Genomic DNA, 21,626 nt, shown 5'->3' with positions numbered 1-21,626 from the left:
TATAACCTTAGATCTATGGGAGGAAAGTCTGGGTTGCCCGGTGTAGTTGGAGGCTTAGGACAGTCGACCTCTCATGGTTTTGCCAAAAACAAGAGAGGTAGAAAATCGGACCTTTCTAAGGCAAAACTAAAAGCCAAGTTGGATGTAGCTGATGGAAAACAACACTCTATCCCTGGGGTTCTTAGAGCAGTGCAGACCCCTGAATTTGTTATCAAATGATTATGTCCTCCTGGAACTGTAGAGGTTTGGCCAGTAAACCTAAAAAATTGGACGTGAGAGACTAGATCCTAAATTCAAACACTGACATTCTTTTTCTCCAAGAAACTTTGGGGAAAGGAACCGAGGTAGAAACAATGCTAAAGGCTCTCCTGCCAGGATGGAACTTTACAGCAATAGATTCATCAGGCCATTCGGGGGGTCTTGCAATTGGGTTTAAAGAAGGAAGAATTAAGGTCATGAATCAATGGGGGACGAAGCAAGTTATGGGCATGGAGGTTTTTTCTCCTGATTTCTCCCACCCCCTTTCAATTGTAAACATTTATGGCCCTTGTCAAGGAAGGGAGAATTTCTGGGACGATTTGATGGCGAAATCTTTGATGAAGTCTTCTCTGTTGATTGTGGGGGGTGACCTAAACTTCTCAATAGGAAGAGCAGAGGCATGGGGTCCATCGGCCAGGGAAGACCCTTTGTCGGATTTCTTCCTCAATCTACTCTTGGATAACAACCTCATAGATCCCTCCCCGATCAAACTCAAACCAACTTGGAGGAACAAAAGAGCAGGGGAGGATCGGATCGCCAAAAGATTAGATCGTTTTCTCCTATCTGAGGACCTAATCTCAAAAGCCCCCATTCTCAGGCAGTGGGTTGAGGAGGTAGGCAACTCAGATCACTTCCCTATTTTTTTGGATCTCTCTTTCCCCCCCCTAAAGCCTCCTGCCCCCTTTAAATTCAATTCTTCCTGGCTTCAAGACCCATCTTTCAATAAAGGTTTTAAGGAAACGTGGATCCATCCGGACAGAAATGCAAGAGAGGACAAAAGCTTCCTCTTCATGGAGAACCTCAAAAGATTGAAGAAAGCGACAATATCCTGGGCAAAGGACAGGAAGTTGAAACAGAATGAAGAGCTGTTTAGAATCAGGGAGGAGTTGAAGAAATTGGAGAGCATTGAGGAGGATGGATATATCTCACAGGCTTCAAAGGATAGAATCCTTCATCTGGAGAAGCTTCAAAACCAAATTCTCTTGGACAAGGAAGAAGAATGGAGGCTCAAGAGTAGGGCAATATGGTTAAAATCAGGAGATGAAAATACTAGTTTTTTTCACAACTATGCAAAAGGAAGAAAATCTGTAAATACCATTTGGAGCCTTAAAGATGAAGAAGGAAGGGAGGCCAGTTCTTTTTCAGACCTCTCTGGTTTAGGACAGAGACATTTTCAGAGAATTTTCTCAGATCCGGGAGAGGCCACCATAGCAGAAGTCATTAGAACAGCTCAATGTTTCCCAAGATTTGTCGAGGAGGAAGAAGCAGAAGAGCTATCAATCCCTGTATCCAAGGAGGAGGTTGAAGCAGCTATGAAAAATATGGCTAAAGACAAAAGTCCCGGACCTGATGGCTGGACTATCGAACTCTTCCTCTCTTTCTTTGACCTAATAGGCTCTGAAATCACCGATGTAGTAGAAGAATCAAGACAGAAAGGAGAAGTCTACAGGCCTTTTAATTCAACCTTTATAGCTCTCATCCCAAAGAAGGATGACCCGGAGAACTTTGAAGACTTCAGGCCGATCTCCTTGTGTAATTGTATTTATAAAATCATTTCCAAGGTGATAGCTATTAGAATTGTTCCTATCCTGTCAAGAAACATCTCAATGGAACAATTTGGTTTTTTGGATGGAAGACAAATTCATGAAGCCATTGGAGTAGCCCAGGAGGTAATTCACAGTGTCAGACAAAAGAAAAAGAAGGGTGCGGTTCTTAAAATAGATCTCTCCAAAGCATATGACCGAATCAACTAGCTTTATCTCCGGATGCTGCTAACTCATTTGGGCTTCAACTATTCTTTCATCAGCTGGATAATGGGCTGTATCACAAATGTCAGTTTTGCTGTTCTGATCAATGGAGCAGCCTCCCCATTTTTCAAAAGCCAAAGAGGCCTTAGGAAAGGCTGTCCTTTATCTCCTCTCCTGTTTCTTCTAGTGGCAGAAGGGCTAAGCAGATTGATTCACAAAGCTAGAAGAGAGGAGAAGGTAAAAGGTATAGAGGTAGCAATAAATCTTTTCATCACTCATCTGCTTTTTGTTGATGACATTTTGATTTTCACTAATGGATCATATAATGAACTTAAGGAGTTTAAATGCATTTTCGATCTATTTCTGAAAGCTACTGGAATGCAGATAAACTCTAGGAAATCTCAAGTTTGTGTGGCAGATTTTGACAGAAGAGAAAGATCCATGATGGCCAATCTTTTTCCCTTCCACCATCAACCATTGGACTCCCCCTTCAAATATTTGGGGTTTTGGCTAAAGCCGGCAGCATAAAAGAAAGAGGATTGGAACTGGCTCATAGCAAAGCTAGAAGCCATAATTACTCATTGGAGTTTCAAGTGGCTCTCCAGGGTTGGCAGATTGACCCTCATCAAATCTGTATTGTTAGCCATCCCAGTATACTGGGCAGCTTTAACCTGGGTCCCCAAAGGAGTGATGGAGAAAATCAGAAGGATTTGCTGCAGATTTTTATGGGCAGGATCAAAAGAAAATTCCGTTCTTCCCTGGGTGGCTTGGGATAAGCTGGCTAGGCCAAAAGAATGGGGAGGATGGGGAATAAAAAGGCTCCCTGAGTTCAGTCTTTCCCTGGCAGCTAAATCAGGTTGGAGATTAATCTCGATGGAGAATCTTTGGACAAGGGTGGTTAAAAGAAAGTATATAGATCCAATTCCTTTGGAAGATTGGATTCGGAGCCAAGAAAAGAAAAAGAAGAATATCTCAGTCATTTGGAAGGCCACAGCGGAGGCTTTCTCTGTGATTGAACAAGGATTGGCATGGAAAGTGGGAGATGGAAGTCATATTAGAATTGGCAGGGACCCCTGGGTAGGTTGTAATGAAGCTTTTGCCTTGTCACCTGGCTTTCTTAGACATCTTGATAGTAAAGGCATTTTTACTCTAAACCAGGTGGAGAAAGTAGGCCACTCTACCATATGGGGTCAGGATTGGAAAAATGATGAAGAATTAGGAATAAACATCAGATGGAAGAACGAATGGTTTTGTTTCATTCAAGAACTTCATCGTTCTAATGTCAGGCTTAAAAACGAACTTGATCTGCTGATTTGGGCACAGGGGAAAATAGGTAAATACTCCCTAAAAGATGGATATTCCTTCTTAATGAAAAAGAAAGGTTGGGGAATACCAGATTGGTGGTCGAAAAACATATGGAAGTTAAAATGCCCAGCTAAGGCCAGGATTTTCCTATGGTGCATGCTAAAAAGAAAAGTCCCAACTTGGGACATTTTACAAGCCAGATACTTAGTTGGGCCAGGGAGGTGCCCATTATGCAAATTAGAAGAGGAATCAATAAGCCATCTCTTTACATCTTGTGCAGTCTCTTTAAAGATATGGGAGGAGTTAACCTGCTTGCTCAATGTAAAGGCACAGTGGGGGTTAGACCCTTTGGAAGAAGCTTGGAGGAAATGGTGGCAGAACTATCCGGAGGGAAACATGAGAAATCTACCTCTTATATTTTTTTGGGGCGTATGGCTAGCGAGAAACAAAAGCTTGTTTCAAGACAAGGACACTCCCACATCCGCCATAGCCATTAATTGTGCAGCCATTTACTCTGCCATCCCGATCCCTGAAGCTAAAAATCCTCAAAACCATCACAAGCCTGTTACTATCCAGGAGGGCATTCCATGGGCTTATTTTGACGGAGCATCCCAGAATAACAAGGCTGGAGCAGGACTGTGCATTCATTTGAATCCTGATCACTCCCTAAAAGCTTCTGTAGGGCTAGGACCTGGTACAAATAATTATGCTGAGCTGTCTGCCTTGCGCCTTCTCCTTTGCTGGTTACTTCAAAGAAACATCTTCACAATTCAAATCTTCGGAGACTCTCTGAATGTCATAAAATGGGTTAATGGGAATGCATCATGTCAAAACCAGATTCTGAAGACTCTTTTAGAAGAAATATTGTTTTTAAAGTCATCTTTTAACAGCTTTACCATCTGCCATATTTACAGGGACAAAAACGAGGAAGCAGATCAGCTTTCTAAGGCTGGTTTACAGCAAGATATGGGCAGCTGGTCAATAGTAGAACTCAGTCAGGGGCAGTCATCCACTTCACATCAGCCCCCTTTTGCTCCTCCACAGTGAACGCGGCTCGCCTTTTCTTTTTGTTTGCAGTTTCATGGGCACAATGAATATCTGTTACAGTTTTCTTTATATATTTGTAAATATTTCTTGAGCACTTCAAAACAGAAAACTCAAAAACTTTTTGTACATTTCAGCTGTTTAAAGGTTTATTTACAGTCATGTAAGGGGTTGTTTTCCTTCTCTGAAGGAGACCCCAAAGTATGCATCGTATAAATTGTACTTAAGCCTCCTGAAGGGAGGAAGTCTAGACAGTTTCTTTTCAGCAGTTTCAGGACATATTTTATCATCCACAATCAGTCAAAAAAAGGACTGAGATTTTTGTTTGTTTACTTACAGAAGATCAAAACAGCAATCATGTGAGCCATCAGGTCTGCTCAAAGCTTTTTACAGAATGTAACTTTTTATTTGCTTAATAAAAAGTTTCACTTTTTTCTTCGGAAAAAACACATTCCCAATTCAAAATTCCAATATATTGGGCTAAATATGTACTTGAAACCCTAGAAGGGTTTATTTCCTTTCCTCAATAGATTAAAAAAAAGAACAAATCAAGATATGTTGTACATTGTGTAAATGGGGGTACCCAAAACCCTTATAGTACAAAGAATTGAAAAGCATAAGAATATTGTGGAAAATAAAAAAGGCATACGACATTTTTTTATCACAATTATAAAATAATATATTTTTCCTTTAATTAATAATGTGGTCATTCCAATACTTGTCTACCTAAACCATTGGTTGGTGTAATATTCTTCAACCCAATTTTAGTAAAAGTGGTGCATATAAATATTATGGCCTCACAAAATCTCTATACATTTGTGTGGGGACTATTATAACCTTCATGAATTTCTTGCAAGAAATATTGATATCCTTTCTAGAAATTACTGGGATATTTCAGGCTATGATTCATTACTAGTGCCCAAATCATCATAAAGTGGAAATAACATTTTACAAGGGACGGAATTAATAATAAAGAATCTATACGATTTGCATCTTGAGATTGACCCACATCTTAGTATTTGAGTTGAAAACCATGATGTCATAAAGAAATTTGACGATATATGAATACATGTTCTTATTATTATAATATACTTACCATTCATTCACTTCACAAATTTAGTTTCATTACATTCATACACAATCATATATTCTATCTAATTGAACACTCAACCAAGAGTTTCACATGATGGTAGCTCCATTCTTTTTAAAACCTTGTTCCTTGGGGGTTTTCACAATTTTCAACCAACCTTGATGCTTATAAATCAATCAATGTTCCTGTTAGGATATTCCGACACATAGGAAATAGTTAAGTACAACTTGGTCTAGTAAAGAGTTAGGTAAAGTGTGTTTCTTTACCGTTGTACATTTTGTAACTTACAATCTGACGGTCACGATATGTAGTGATCCGACGGTTCATTCTCTCCTCGGTATTACCGACACTTGATCCGTGGCTTGACACCCGATTGGTCCATGATTTATATTTAAAGTGCATGGAGGGTCATTTGTAAGGTAATCTGTGCATGAGAGAAACATATGTAAAATTTCATTCTTTTATTAATAAATTTCCTGAAGTGGCCGCGTTGGCTCAGGCCGTGGACTGTTTCCCTCTTTGAGGGTTTTAACCACGTCAAAAATACTGGTGTATTGATCTGCGATCTGGTTGTGAGCGGTTTCCTTTGGTGTTCTGTCTGAGGAACTTACCCTGTAAATTCCTACATGGTATCAGAGCTATTTGAGGGCCGCGTCCGTTGGTGATCGAAATCTGAAGCCGGTAGAACTGCATCCAATTGTCGTCTCGTAGATCTGCTGTTTCTGACTGCTTTCGGGCCGAGAGGACTGCTCTGTTGTGTTAGGAGCATCTGTTCTAGTGAGGAACCCCTTTTGTTTCACGTGAAAAGGTTTTCGGTAGCCCTAGCTACGTCATTTTTAAGATCTGGAGGTATACAATGTTTATTTGCAGTTTACTGTTATTTTCTCTCTGTTTATTTCGGTTTCGGTTTATTTAGCTTTTTTTATTACCAGATCTATACCTTTCATTTCTACGTATGCTCTTTTCCCTGTGACTCTGTGCGATCCGGGCAAATCAGAAACAGAAAGGAAGGATTTTTCTCATGTGTATGCTCTTTTCCCTGCGCCTTAGTGTGATCTCGGAAAATCAGAAACATTGAGAAAAATATTTAGTTTTTTGGCTAAAGCTAACTTTGAGTCGCAAGGTTCATTTTTGAAAATATTTAGTTTTTCGGCTAAAGCTAACTTTGAGCCGTAAGGTTCGTTTTCTTTGCATGTCCGTGTTGGGTTTTGTGTTTTTTGTTTTGTAGGGAAAAAGAGCTTTGTCAAAGCAAGCACGCAACCCAAAGCAACCCCCCCGCTCTCTCTCTCTCTCTCTCTCAAATTTTTTGTATAGATCAATTGGTTCAAAGCTATTTTAAGAGAGTAGAGATCTTGGGTTCAAGTCTCCATTTTGTGGGGGCGGACTTTTTCATTTCCGCACATTCCCGTAGTTCGTCGGCAACTTCAACAACTTTTTTTCAAAAAGCCATAACTTCTTCATCCGGAAGCCATTTTCAGAGCCGTTTTTTTTAAACCAGCCTAATTTTTCGAGATTTATCCATTGGAACACTTAGTTTCAGCATATTTAGCTTCAGTTTCTGTTGAAATGGAAAGTCAATACCAAGTTACCCTTGACAACACTAACTACTTCCAATGGTTGTCTTACATTGAGGATTTACTCAGAAGTAAAGGTCTCTACAGAATAGCCTCAGGCCAAGAAAAGAAACCGAAGGATGAAGATAAAGCTACTAAATGGGAAAATAGGCAATATCAAGCACGTGGATTGATAGGGATGTCTATTTCTCCAGATCTTAGATTCCATATTGCAGAACTTGATACTCCCCATGAAGCAATGAAACAAATCAATAAATTTTTTGGGATTAAAAATGAACTTAGAGCCCATCAACTTGAAAATGAGTTGCTTACATTGGACCCTAATAATTTTTCTTGCATTGAAGATTTCTTGTCCAAGTTCAAGACCCTTAGATATCTCTTGGAAGGTGTTAAAGTTAAGAAAGAAGATAGTAACCTTATCTATTCCATTCTTACAAAGTTGGAACCAGCCTACTCTGTGTTTGTTTCCACCTTCCATTCTACAAGAGAAGCCTTCATTTCTCAAGGAACAGACTACAAGTCCCCTTCCTTTGACTCTTTTTGTGATTCTTTAATAAGAGAACAAGAAAAACTCTTACACCTTGGTCTTGTTAATCTTGGAAACTCTTCCAAGAAAGCGTTAGCCGCCTAGCAGCAACCAAATTCAAAGAATCTTAAGAAGTCATATCCTAAAAAGAATGGTCCTAAACCAAACAAGGGTCCTAAGCAATTTCAGCTCCAAAATGAAAAATCATTTCAACAAAATGATAAGACAAATAAAAACAAAGGGAAGAAGACTGATAGACATTGCAATTTTTGTAATCGAGATGGCCACTTAGAATCAAAATGCTTTAAGAAGATGGAAGCCTTGGAAGCAGCAATGAAGAAGCATAACATCCATTTGGGGCAATCTTCAACTTCAAATTCATCTTCAGGAATGGCACTTTCTGCATGTGGTTGTCAAGCATCTCGGTCTGGCTATGCATTAAATGTCTCTTCTTCTTCTCATTCTCATGAGTGGCTCATTGATTCTGGAGCTTCTTATCACATGGCCAAAAACAAAGCCATGTTTTCTTCTTTAAATGATTGTAACACCAAAAATATATATGTTGGTGATGATAGATCTCTTAATGTTGTAGGGACTGGAACTGTTCATCTAGACAATGGTCAGTTTAATGATGTATTATGTGTTCCAACCTTATCCTGCAACCTTCTATCTGTATATCAGATAACTCATTTAGGTGAAGGTAAAATCATTGAATTTTCACCTCATGATGTTGTAATCAAGGCCTTAAGAGATCCTAAAATGATTTTGGCTACTGGCATTGCTGATGATTCTACAAGGTTGTATAAGTTTCACAACTTTGGGTCATCTAATCTTCCCTCAGTATTTGTTGCTCATAACGATGAAGTGAGCAAACTTTGGCATGAGCGATTTGGTCACTTAAAATATCGCTCCCTTCAGCATCTATGTAAAGAAAATATGGTGACAGGTCTTCCTATGGTATCTTGCAGAGATGGTGTTTGTTCCGGATGTGTACTCGGAAAACATCATCGGGACAGTTTTGAAAAATGTGCCTCTTGGCACGCCTCAGCCCCTTTACAGCTTGTGCATAGTGATTTATGTGGTCCACTTCCAGTTGTGTCATTCTCTGGCTGCAAGTATTTCTTAACATTCATTGATGATTTCTCTAGACGCACTTGGGTATACTTCCTAAAACTCAAGAGTGAAGTATTTAACACATTTTTGGCCTTCAAAGCCTTTGTTGAAAAACAATCTGGACATCAAATTCTTAAGCTAAGATCTGATAATGGCGGAGAATATGTTAAAAACACATTCATCAACTATTGCACTAAGAATGGAATTCAAATGCAACATACTGTTCCATATACTCCACAAAAAAATGGTGTAGCTGAAAGGAAGAATCGCACCTTAAAGGAAATGGCTAATTGTATGCTACAATCTAAAGGACTTGGTCTTAGTTTTTGGGCAGAAGCAATTAACTGTGAAAATTACATAATAAATCGCACTCCTACTAAGGCTTTAAATAATATCACTCCAGAAGAATCATGGAGCTCAATCAAACCAGATGTAAGTCACTTTCGTGTTTTTGGAAGTGAAGCGTGGGCCCATATTCCAGATGAAAAGCATAAAGCTTTAGAACCTAAGAGTGAAAAATGTACTTTTGTTGGATATTCTGAAGATTTCAAAGGCTATAGAATTATTCCATTTAAGTCCAAAAATGTTATCATTAGAAGAGATGTAAAATTTGATGAAAATATATCGGCCTGCGAGCCTAGTCTGGCAGATGTGCCACCTCTCCCTATCTCTTCTACCTTTGAAAACATTTCTTCTTCAGATGATGAAAGTGAGGATGACAATCCTCCCCCACCATCTCAGGATCCTCCTTCAGCTCCTGAGCTTCCAAAATGGGTTCGTGCTACTCGAGATGCAGCAGCTAATCTTGCTGGTGATCCTACAGATCAGCGACACACACGTTCTCAGTTCGAGAGAGCCTCTTGTTTACTGGCTCAAGCTCCAGTAAATTATGATCCTAACACCTTTGCAGAAGCTTTAGGCCATCCAGATTGGGAAGCAGCTATGAATGAAGAATATCATTCATTATTGGCAAATGATACATGGGATCTTGTTCCTCTACCAAAGGGACGAAAACTTGTTAGATGCAAATGGGTTTACAGAACCAAGTATGGACCAGATGGGAAAGTTGATAAACATAAAGCTCGTCTTGTTGCTAAAGGTTTTTCACAGGTTGAAGGCATTGACTACACTGAAACCTTCTCCCCTGTTGCCAAAATGAACTCTATCCACCTTGTTCTTTCCCTTGCTGCCTCTTTCAAATGGGAAGTCCATCAGATGGATGTTAAATCTGCCTTCTTGCATGGGGACTTGCATGAAGAAATCTATATGGAACAACCCATTGGCTTCATACAAACAGACTCCAGCCTTGTATGTCAACTTAAGAAATCCCTTTATGGTCTCAAGCAAGCTCCTCGGGCTTGGTATGCCAAAATGGATAGCTTTCTTTTAGAATCTGGCTTTTCTAGGTGTCATTCTGACAATACTGTCTACACCAAGAAAGTGGGCAACTCTCTTATCATCCTTGTTCTTTATGTTGATGATCTTATCCTTACTGGTAGTGATCCCAACCTTATAAACCATGTGAAGTCTAGCCTTAAAAGGAAATTTGAAATGACAGGCTTAGGACACTTACACTATTTTCTCGGTCTTCAAGTCTTGCAATCCAAGGAGGGTATTTCTCTTTCCCAGTCCAAGTATGCCTGTGATATTCTACGCCATTTTCACATGGAAGACTATAAGCCAGCCCCTTCTCCCTTTCAGTCTGGAGTCAAACTTTCAGTCACTTGTACTTCTCCTGAAGTTGATGCTACCTTATACCGTCAACTTGTAGGAAAACTTTTGTATCTAACCCATACTCGTCCTGACCTTTCCTTTGCTGTTGGCCTTGTTGCTCGGTTCATGCAAAACCCCCGTGAAAGTCATTGGAAAGCAGCTAAAATAATACTTCGTTATGTTCGAGGTACAGTTCAGTTTGGGATTCATTACAGTGCCGAAGCATCTCCTCTATTGGTTGGTTTCACTGATTCCGATTGGGTTGGTGACCTTGATGATCGGAAGTCTACTGCCGGTTATGTGTTCACTCTTGGTTCAGGACCTATTACATGGGCTTGTAAGAAACAAGCTGCCATTTCTCTTTTATCAGCAAAAGTAGAGTATCGTGGTGCCGTAGAAGCTAGTAAGGAAGCCTTGTGGCTTCGTCAGATCCTGTCAGAGTTTGGCTTTGAGCAGCAGCATCCGACTACACTTTGGTGTGATAATCAAAGTGCCATTCAGCTATGCAAAGATCCAGTCCAACATCAGCGCAGAAAACACATTGAACTGCACATGCACTTCATCAGAAAGCTCATTCACGACCATGTTCTTGAAGTGCAATATTGTTCAAGAGATGATCAAGTTGCAGACATCTTCACAAAGGCTCTCACAGAGGCGAAGTTCACTAAACTTCGATTTATGGTTAGAGTTCAGGAAGTTGTCACTAAGGGGGGATAGGCTCTAGTGCCTCCTTCCTTCTCCTATTGTGTCATATTTGTAAATCCTTCAATCCTATCCCAAGTTGTTCTTAAGGGGGGATGTTAGGATATTCCGACACATAGGAAATAGTTAAGTACAACTTGGTCTAGTATAGAGTTAGGTAAAGTGTGTTTCTTTACCGTTGTACATTTTGTAACTTACAATCCGACGGTCACGATATGTAGTGATCCGACGGTTCATTCTCTCCTCGGTATTACCGACACTTGATCCGTGGCTTGACACCCGATTGGTCCATGATTTCTATTTAAAGCGCATGGAGGGTCATTTGTAGGGTAATCCGTGCATGAGAGAAACATATGTAAATTTTCATTCTTTTATTAATAAATTGCCTGAAGTGGCCACGTTGGCTCAGGCTGTGGACTGTTTCCCTCTTTGAGGGTTTTAACCACGTCAAAAATACTGGTGTATTGATCTGCGATCTGGTTGTGAGCGGTGTCCTTTGGTGTTCTGTCTGAGGAACTTACCCTGTAAATTCCTACAGTTCCAAATTGACCAAAAATTTAATCTTAGGTGGTTGAATTCAAGGAGAGTTGAAAGCAGCATGAATAGACTATTCCTTCAACACATAAGTTATCTAACTTCAACCCAACAATACCAATTATTCCAACATGTTAATACACAACAACAAGGATATAGTGGACATCAAGTCTAACCATACTTTTACATTTACAACACTACGATGTAGTTGTGTGAGAAAAATGATTATTGTAGTAGGAAATAGGCTAAAAGTAACAACATTTGTGTAAAAAGGTAGAATTGTAAACCCATGAGATGATGTTAATAATGAAGATGGAATCTCTACTTTTGGTAGAGAAATTGGTATCCTTTGATCATATTCATTAGTTATCTCTTTGCAAATGCACCGTAATTGATCAATTCACCAACCACGATTATAAAAACAATTCTATACTCATTGAACCCAAGAACATGTGGAAACAAAACACCTTGAGGTAGCTTTGATATTTCCTCTAATTGATTTTCTCAACTTGATTTTTTTTTTTTTTTTTTTTCATTTGATCTACCTTTCATTTTTTGTACATATAGAAATTTAATTTAGTTTTTTGGATATTTAGGCCATCAACAATGAGATCATACTAGAGGGCCCATTTAATTCTAAGTTTATGCATTTGAAATGAAATCACTTGCATAGTTTCCTTCCCTTTCTCTCTCCTAGATCGTGTGTTAAAAACAATTGTGAAGGAAATTAAAATTAGACTAGTCACAAGGGTTAATGACTAATTATGGAATGGGTATAACCACACGCACAATCCATATAGAATACCTAAAATACTACTCCATTCATTTACATTAATGTATTATTTAAATCAAATCATGACCTGACTCACAACCAAGGGTGAATAGTTTAGAAGTTTTAAGTGAGATTATGACCTCTAAGTTTAATAATCTTAGGTCACAACACTTGGTTTTTCAAGTGGCTTTTTGCTATAAGAAATTTATTGTTACATGATTCAAAATGGCATATAGTTTATAATAAAATTGCTATGTCGCTATGTTGATGTCTATAATTTGAGATTAAAGTTTTCATTTGGAAATTTTTTTCGATCATATATATAAGAGTGATGTGATACTCTAAATATGATGCTATAATTCTTTTTCATAGTATAGCATCATATTCAAAGACTCTCTCTCTCTCTCTCTCTCTCTCTCTCGATATATATATATATATATATATATATATATATATATATATATATATATATAGATATAGATATAGATATAGATATATATATATATATATATATATATATATATATATATATCTAAGAAATAATGAAATGTATAAAGAAATAACTTACCAAAGATAACTTATTAGGGTTGTTTAAGCATGCAATCAAATACACCTATGTGATTTTCTTCATGAATAGAACATGTTATCACAAAATCAGGTACTGAAGGCTGCCAATCAGTATGACTTTGTGTAACTATTTCAAACCAGGCTTTTGACTAAGGCTTAGCCTCCTTAGTCTGAGAGGGCTCTCTCGTAGGTTATTGATATTGAACAAGATGGCTAACTCTTACAAGACACATGAAAAATGTACTGGCTGGACAGAATTGCTTCCCATTGGGCTTATGGAGTCACTAATATCTCAGTAAACAATAACACTATCCTTTCATAGAAATCAGGGCACTTTACATCTAAATGTTCAAACATAACTTTGAAACCACAGTTTGCCAAGGCATACAGGAAGTCAGAGCATGATCCATGAGTTCTGAGTGATTATGCATTAACAAAACTGTAAAAGAACCTTAAAGAAAATATACCATCACACATTTGAACAAGAAGATCCATTGTGAATCTTGAGAAGAAAAAAGAGTCATTTGCATTACTGAAATTTGTTTATACATAAACCAAAACAGTCTTCTCCAAAACATCCAACCCTTTGTTTATTTCTGTTTCAGCTATTTCTAAAGTTCTTCTACCTGACTCCGATTCATCTGAGGGGAACTCGAAGTCCTTTTCTAATGACACCTATTCACCTTTAAACTAACTAATAAAAGCCACTTACTACTAATTGACAGCTCTAGAAACCTAAAACAAATAAGATTCTAATTCTACATCATGCTGGACATAGCATTTATTACAATCAAAATTCATTCTCTGCCAAGTGGATTACTACAGCGGTAGCTTTGATGGCTTTAATTACAATGAACTTCATTCTTTGACATCTGCTCTCTTTCTGGCGGTGGCTGTGATGAACCTTTAATGCTCCATGTTTGTCTTCAATAACACATCTTTTCTGTTACCCTGAAACATAGGCCCCTGTTTGTCGGTCTTTGATGTGCTTCACATTATTCGAATCCAACGAAGCATGCCTTTAATCTCTGATTACTCAAAATAGAACAGGCTGCCACGTCTTCGATGCGCTGGCCATTTTTCATGTGTGAAGACAACACCTTTCAGAAAGATTTGCTGATTTGTCAATCATAATTGATTGGCTTAACTAAAACATGCAGCTACAGCAGTTTCGTAGCGCGCTACGAAACTGCTGTGTAATTTCAACCTACACAGTCTCATCACTTCTCTGCAAACAGCTTTGAAAAGCCACCACCAATGTCAACTTAGATGAAATCCTATATCCTTCAATGCTTCTTCCCACTTTTCCAAAAGTGGTCCTTCTGGAACCTCTTTTGCAATCTAACCAACAACCGGAGGATCCACAATGCACTGTGTCTTAACTGTTTGGAATATTTCCTGCATCTGGGAATTTCCATTATTATTCTTTGGCTTTATATGGAAAAAGATATCAATACCAAAGGACTTTGAAGAGAGGTTTTTCAAATCTTCAAGCAAGGATGCAATCTCTTGACTACACAAGAAATGAATTCTTTCTTCCATAAACACCATAATGCTCTCTGGAAATTTGTACCCAAGCAGCCAAGTTTGCAGAGCAGATGATTTCAAATACCTGAAGTCCTTACATGTTGGAGGATTGACCACTGCAATTGCTTCTGCACCTCCCCAAGGCTCCTGAACTTGGCAGACTCAATTTTATTGTCTGCGCTTGGACCCACATCAATCATTCGAACAGCTTTCTCAAAATCACTTATCAATATGCCAACAAGAAGGGGAACTTTTCCTAAACATGCAAGTCCCTCATCTATATGCCAATTTTTAGGTATGCTTCTATGAAGAACTCGAACAAGACGTGCCCTATCACCCAAGCACTTGGAGAGTAATAATTCAACTTGTTTTTCATAGACTCTCGAGTGTTCCTTGTCCATGCATATATTTGGTGCCTTCATATGATCTTTATCCATTGGAATGATTCTCGCGTGGTAGTCAAACCTTGCAGGGAAGTCTACTCTAGTCATGAACACCTCTTCAAATCCTTTGTCCTTGCATTTGTTCATGTATCTCAGGGTACGTGCTGCCTCATCCACAAGCTCAACCAGTCCACTCTTAGTCATTCGAAATGCCAGGTTAAGATATCCAATTGAAACGCATATTACAACGTCAAAGAATTGTAGAAGCCTTCTCTTTAGCTCCAATGACACATTGCCAATAGACTGAGATTGCATGAAAATACCCTTCTCTAAAGTACTGGAAATTGCAATGAAGTTTATGACAACACGAAAGGCCTGAAACCCTGTCATTTGGCCTGTGATGCGCTTTCCACTTCCTTCTGTTGTTAAGTATGCTAAAATTATAGATATAATGAATCCATTCAAACAATCAGGTCCATTGATAGAATTTCTCTGTCTAGCCCAAACTGTAAGTAATAATAATGCTTCCACAAAAGTTTTTTAATCCAGAAATGTTCTTTTTAAGGAATGCACTATGATCCTCGATGAACATATCTTCCAAGATACTCGCATTGTAATCAGGTGTAGGTTGTGCCATGCCTCCCTGCTAGAAATCGCGAACATTATTGCGACCAAGGGCCAGCTTCGAAATGTCAAATACTCCAGCTAATACTGTTGGAATGATCCGTATCACAAAGTCATTTGCAGTGTCACTGTCCATCTCTCCTGGATGTATAATCAAAATTGGTTTTCTGGCATCATCTTGAAAAGTTGACCAGCCAATGTTCTTAACAACAGAACCCGAGCTCAGATGCTTTTTAATCACTATGAGATACAGACACCTCTTGGCATGATAGCGATGATTCAAAAAATCTTTTTCATGAAAACAAGCTTTGGGGATTTCAGAAGATGAACAGTCTTAACAAGACCAGTACCCGCATTGGCAACCTCCAATTTTTAAGTCTCCGCTGAGATCAACAACTAAAGGAGATAAGGCCCAGTCATGATAAGCAACAGGGCGCAAAAACCTTAAGAAGCCTGTCACTCGTGAACAAGGAACAGAGAATGGGAATGGCCTGACAAACAGATATGCAACCAATAGCTCCACCGCTTCATCTGCCAAAATTCCAGAAAACATATGCGAACAAATCCATCTTTTGGCAAGCCGCACAATTGGCCCATAAACTGGATGCAAACCCTGCAATCCATTTAACATGCTCGAATGCTGGCTACGAAGTAGAAACTCTTTCTCCAAAGGAACACAATTGGTATTTTGTAGATTTCCAATTGGTAGGACACCAAAAATACCTTGTTTCTTTATCAGACTTTTGTCCTTCGCATACAAAATCCTGAGACGGAATGCAAACCCAGCCATCAGTAAATCTACAGCATCTTCAGCAGCTACATACAGTATGCCCAGGTGATGCCATCTGGGATTTCATACATGACCTACAAAATAGACCTCTTCCCCGGATAAGGTTCTCTGCAAAGAGCTCTGGAATAATGTTTTCAATGTTTGATGCGTTCACTTTGTTTACAGCGCTGATTACCACAGAAGGCTTCTTCCAAAGAAAGAATGCTCCAGATAAACCTAATGAAACACCATCCGCCAGGATACTAAAAACCTTATAAGCTGACAACTGTTGATGCAAAGCCCAATGGATTTTGATAAACATGACAGCTGTGAAAGGGCCGCTATGGATTAGGACAAATCCCCAATTTCGTAGCGCGCTACGAAACCACCTAAACATGTAGCGCTGCGAAACCACTAAAAGGATTCATGTGCTTATTTGCAGACATTTAGCATTGAAATTTTGCCAGTGATAACAGTGGCTCCACTTGGGATAGTGTGCCCTTGTGGTACACTAAGAACATGCAGATCCAGTGCCTTATCCATTCATGACAAACAGAAATTTGCTTGACAAGCATGACTGTAGGAGAAAGAAAGCTACATCTACTGAAAAATGCTCAGTTGACCTTGAGCTTATTTATATTTACCTACCTACCTACCCTAACAATTTCAAACTTTTTTCTGCTCAATCAATATGAAATTTCCAATGTAGCCAATCCTCTGTTTTATCTGATATTTGACTTCTTTGACTGCATCGGAGTTCAGAGCCAATATGATAGTGTGATGACCGCTGCCACTGGAATTGTCTCTGATCTTTATAGGAAAACTGAAACACTGGAGTGTAAAACTCTTCAATGTAATCAGCTATAGGATCCCAGAATACATGATCAGCTTGATTTTTCTTGTAACTTTCTGGTTGTGCAAACTGATCTTCAACAACAGTGTTCAGTTCCTCAATCGTGAAAGAGAAAGGAACCAGCATTATCTCCTTGCGTTCTGCCATAGAAAACTTCTGAAAATAATGATCATGATTATGAAAACTGTATGCCTGAATTTGACCTTCTAAACCTTCAATTTCTTTCTCAATGTCCTCAGCAACTTCATCCAAAAATCTCATCTTATCCTCTGCTTTACAGTCAAATGACTTTAGATACGAGGACAAGGACAAAGAAAAATTTTCACCTATTTCTTCATTAATATGACCATCATTCCATTGTTTGAAACCCTCAACTGAAGGAGAGTTTGCCACCACCTCTGACCTATCTATCCATTCCTCCAAAAACATAAGCCATAAGTCTTGAAATGACTTAACGGATTTGATAGGGAAACTTTCAATCCATTGTTTGCATTTCCCTTGAAGTGAATCATAAAATAACATAATGCAAACATCCTCATGTTTAACTCTAAGAAGCTCAGCAAAATGACAGAAATCTGAGATATGCTTCAGAGTTAAACTCAAATCTTCTCCATTAAATTTGGGACCATTCCTTAGAAAATATGCATCCTTGGGAAAATGATTTGGGAAACCATGAATTCCTGAAAAATCTATGCATGCATACCTTGAACTAAGAATGGTAGCTTCTGGGTCCTTCATAACTCCAGTGAAATCACCATGAACCTATGAATTTCGAATTCTTCAACAATGGAGTCGCCAAGGTAGTTTTGCAGCCTCAAAAACCTTCTGAGCTCCTGCTACCTTCAGAAGTTCAGCTTCATGATTTCGGGAAAGAATAATCTTCAGGCTCCCGGCAGACGCACCAAAATGTTATCACAAAATCAGGTACTGAAGGCTGCCAATCAGTATGACTCTGTGTAACTATTTCAAACCAGGATTTTGACTAAGGCTTAGCCTCCTTAGTCTGAGAGGGCTCTCTCATAGGTTATTGATATTGAACAAGATGGCTAACTCTTACAAGACACATGAAAAATGTACTGGCTGGACAAAATTGCTTCCCATTGGGCTTATGGAGTCACTAATATCTCAGTAAACAATAACACTATCCTTTCATAGAAATCAGGGCACTTTACATCTAAATGTTCAAACATAACTTTGAAACCATAGTTTGCCAAGGCATACAGGAAGTCAGAGCATGATCCATGAGTTCTGAGTGATTATGCATTAACAAAACTGTAAAAGAACCTTAAAGAAAATATACCATCACACATTTGAACAAGAAGATCCATTGTGAATCCTGAGAAGAAAAAACAGTCATTTGCATTACTGAAATTTGTTTATACATAAACCAAAACAGTCTTCTCCAAAACATCCAACCCTTTGTTTATTTCTGTTTCAGCTATTTATAAAGTTCTTCTACCTGACTCCGATTCATCTGAGGGGAACTCGAAGTCCTTTTCTAATGACACCTATTCACCTTTAAACTAACTAATAAAAGCCACTTACTACTAATTGACAGCTCTAGAAACCTAAAACAAATAAGATTCTAATTCTACATCATGCTGGACATAGCATTTATTACAATCAAGATTCATTCTCTGCCAAGTGGATTACTACAACGGTAGCTTTGATGGCTTTAATTACAATGAACTTCATTCTTTGACATCTGCTCTCTTTCTGGCGGTGGCTATGATGAACCTTTAATGCTCCATGTTTGTCTTCAATAACACATCTTTTCTGTTACCCTGAAACATAGGCCCCTGTTTGTCGGTCTTTGATGTGCTTCACATTATTCGAATCCAACGAAGCATGCCTTTAATCTCTGATTACTCAAAATAGAACAGGCTGCCATGTCTTCGATGCGCTGGCCATTTTTCATGTGTGAAGACAACACCTTTCAGAAAGATTTGCTGATTTGTCAATCATAATTGATTGGCTTAACTAAAACATGCAGCTACAGCAGTTTCGTAGCGCGCTACGAAACTGCTGTGTAATTTCAACCTACACAGTCTCATCACTTCTCTGCAAACAGATCTGAAAAGCCACCACCAATGTCAACTTAGATGAAATCCTGTATCCTTCAATGCTTCTTCCCACTTTTCCAAAAGTGGTCCTTCTGGAACCTCTTTTGCAATCTAACCAACAACTGGAGGATCCACAATGCATTGTGTCTTAACTGTTTGGAATATTTCCTGCATCTGGGAATTTCCATTATTATTCTTTGGCTTTATATGGAAAAAGATATCAATACCAAAGGACTTTGAAGAGAGGTTTTTCAAATCTTCAAGCAAGGATGCAATCTCTTGACTACACAAGAAATGAATTCTTTCTTCCATAAACACCATAATGCTCTCTGGAAATTCGTACCCAAGCAGCCAAGTTTGCAGAGCAGATGATTTCAAATACCTGAAGTCCTCACATGTTGGAGGATTGACCACTGCAATTGCTTCTGCACCTCCCCAAGGCTCCTGAACTTGGCAGACTCAATTTTATTGTCTGCGCTTGGACCCACATCAATCATTCGAACAACTTTCTCAAAATCACTTATCAATATGCCAACAAGAAGGGGAACTTTTCCTAAACATGCAAGTCCCTCATCTATATGCCAATTTTCAGGTCTGCTTCTATGAAGAACTCGAACAAGACGTGCCCTATCACCCAAGCACTTGGAGAGTAATAATTCAACTTGTTTTTCATAGACTCTCGAGTGTTCCTTGTCCATGCATATATTTGGTGCCTTCATATGATCTTTATCCATTGGAATGATTCTCGCGTGGTAGTCAAACCTTGCAGGGAAGTCTACTCTAGTCATGAACACCTCTTCAAATCCTTTGTCCTTGCATTTGTTCATGTATCTCAGGGTACGTGCTGCCTCATCCACAAGCTCAACCAGTCCACTCTTGGTCATTCGAAATGCCAGGTTAAGATATCCAATTGAAACGCATATTACAACGTCAAAGAATTGTAGAAGCCTTCTCTTTAGCTCCAATGACACATTGCCAACAGACTGAGATTGCATGAAAATACCCTTCTCTAAAGTACTGGAAATTGCAATGAAGTCTATGACAACACGAAAGGCCTGAAACCCTGTCATTTGGCCTGTGATGCGCTTTCCACCTCCTTCTGTTGTTAAGTATGCTAAAATTATAGATATAATGAATCCATTCAAACAATCAGGTCCATTGATAGAATTTCTCTGTCTAGCCCAAACTGTAAGTAATAATAATGCTTCCACAAAAGTTTTTTAATCCAGAAATGTTCTTTTTAAGGAATGCACTATGATCCTCGATGAACATATCTTCCAAGATACTCGCATTGTAATCAGGTGTAGGTTGTGCCATGCCTCCCTGCTGGAAATCGCGAACATTATTGCGACCAAGGGCCAGCTTCGAAATGTCAAATACTCCAGCTAATACTGTTGGAATGATCTGTATCACAAAGTCATTTGCAGTGTCATTGTCCATCTCTCCTGGATGTATAATCAAAATTGGTTTTCTGGCATCATCTTGAAAAGTTGACCAGCCAATGTTCTTAACAACAGAACCCGAGCTCAGATGCTTTTTAATCACTACGAGATACAGACACCTCTTGGCATGATAGCGATGATTCAAAAAATCTTTTTCATGAAAACAAGCTTTGGGGATTTCAGAAGATGAACAGTCTTAACAAGACCAGTACCCGCATTGGCAACCTCCAATTGTTAAGTCTCCGTTGACATCAACAACTAAAGGAGATAAGGCCTAGTCATGATAAGCAACAGGGCGCAAAAACCTTAAGAAGCATGTCACTCGTGAACAAGGAACAGAGAATGGGAATGGCCTGACAAACAGATATGCAACCAATAGCTCCACTGCTTCATCTGCCAAAATTCCAGAAAACATATGCGAACAAATCCATCTTTTGGCAAGCCGCACAATTGGGCCATAAACTGGATGCAAACCCTGCAATCTATTTAACATGCTCAAATGCTGGCTACGAAGTAGAAACTCTTTCTCCAAAGGAACACAATTGGTATTTTGTAGATTTCCAACTGGTAGGACACCAAAAATACCTTGTTTCTTTATCAGACTTTTGTCCTTCGCATACAAAATCCTGAGACGGAATGCAAACCCAGCCATCAGTAAATCTACAACATCTTCAGTAGCTACATACAGTATGCCCAGGTGATGCCATCTGGGATTTCATACATGACCTACAAAATAGACCTCTTCCCCGGATAAGGTTCTCTGCAAAGAGCTCTGGAATAATGTTTTCAATGTTTGATGCGTTCACTTTGTTTACAGCGCTGATTACCACAGAAGGCTTCTTCCAAAGAAAGAATGCTCCAGATAAACCTAATGAAACACCATCCGCCAGGATACTAAAAACCTTATAAGCTGACAACTGTTGATGCAAAGCCCAATGGATTTTGATAAACATGACAGCTGTGAAAGGGCCGCTATGGATTAGGACAAATCCCCAATTTCGTAGCGCGCTACGAAACCA

At 39.0% G+C, this 21,626-nt stretch overlaps 1 protein-coding gene and 2 pseudogenes across 1 annotated transcript; 1 reads left to right on the top strand and 2 right to left on the bottom strand.

Moving 5' to 3' along the window:
- Positions 1-353: 353 nt before the first annotated feature.
- On the top strand, positions 354-4,358 carry LOC149161742 (uncharacterized). Its single transcript, XM_089434988.1, has 2 exons — positions 354-1,791; positions 2,650-4,358. The coding sequence occupies exons 1-2, from the start codon at positions 354-356 to the stop codon at positions 4,356-4,358; spliced, it is 3,147 nt and encodes a 1,048-aa protein (XP_089291114.1).
- Positions 4,359-14,550: 10,192 nt separating this feature from the next.
- LOC149161741 (U3 small nucleolar RNA-associated protein 22-like) lies at positions 14,551-16,270 on the bottom strand (annotated as a pseudogene).
- A 3,269-nt stretch (positions 16,271-19,539) lies between these two features.
- On the bottom strand, positions 19,540-21,259 carry LOC149161740 (U3 small nucleolar RNA-associated protein 22-like; annotated as a pseudogene).
- Positions 21,260-21,626: the final 367 nt, after the last annotated feature.

This window comes from Pinus tabuliformis, chromosome 5_2 (genome assembly GCF_031772625.1).
Source record: "Pinus tabuliformis cultivar Carrire ecotype Pingquan chromosome 5_2, CPIR1, whole genome shotgun sequence".
Classification (NCBI taxonomy): Eukaryota; Viridiplantae; Streptophyta; class Pinopsida; order Pinales; family Pinaceae; genus Pinus; species Pinus tabuliformis.
The sequence above is the reverse complement of the archived record's forward strand: the minus strand, read 5'-3'. Positions and strand labels throughout refer to the sequence as shown.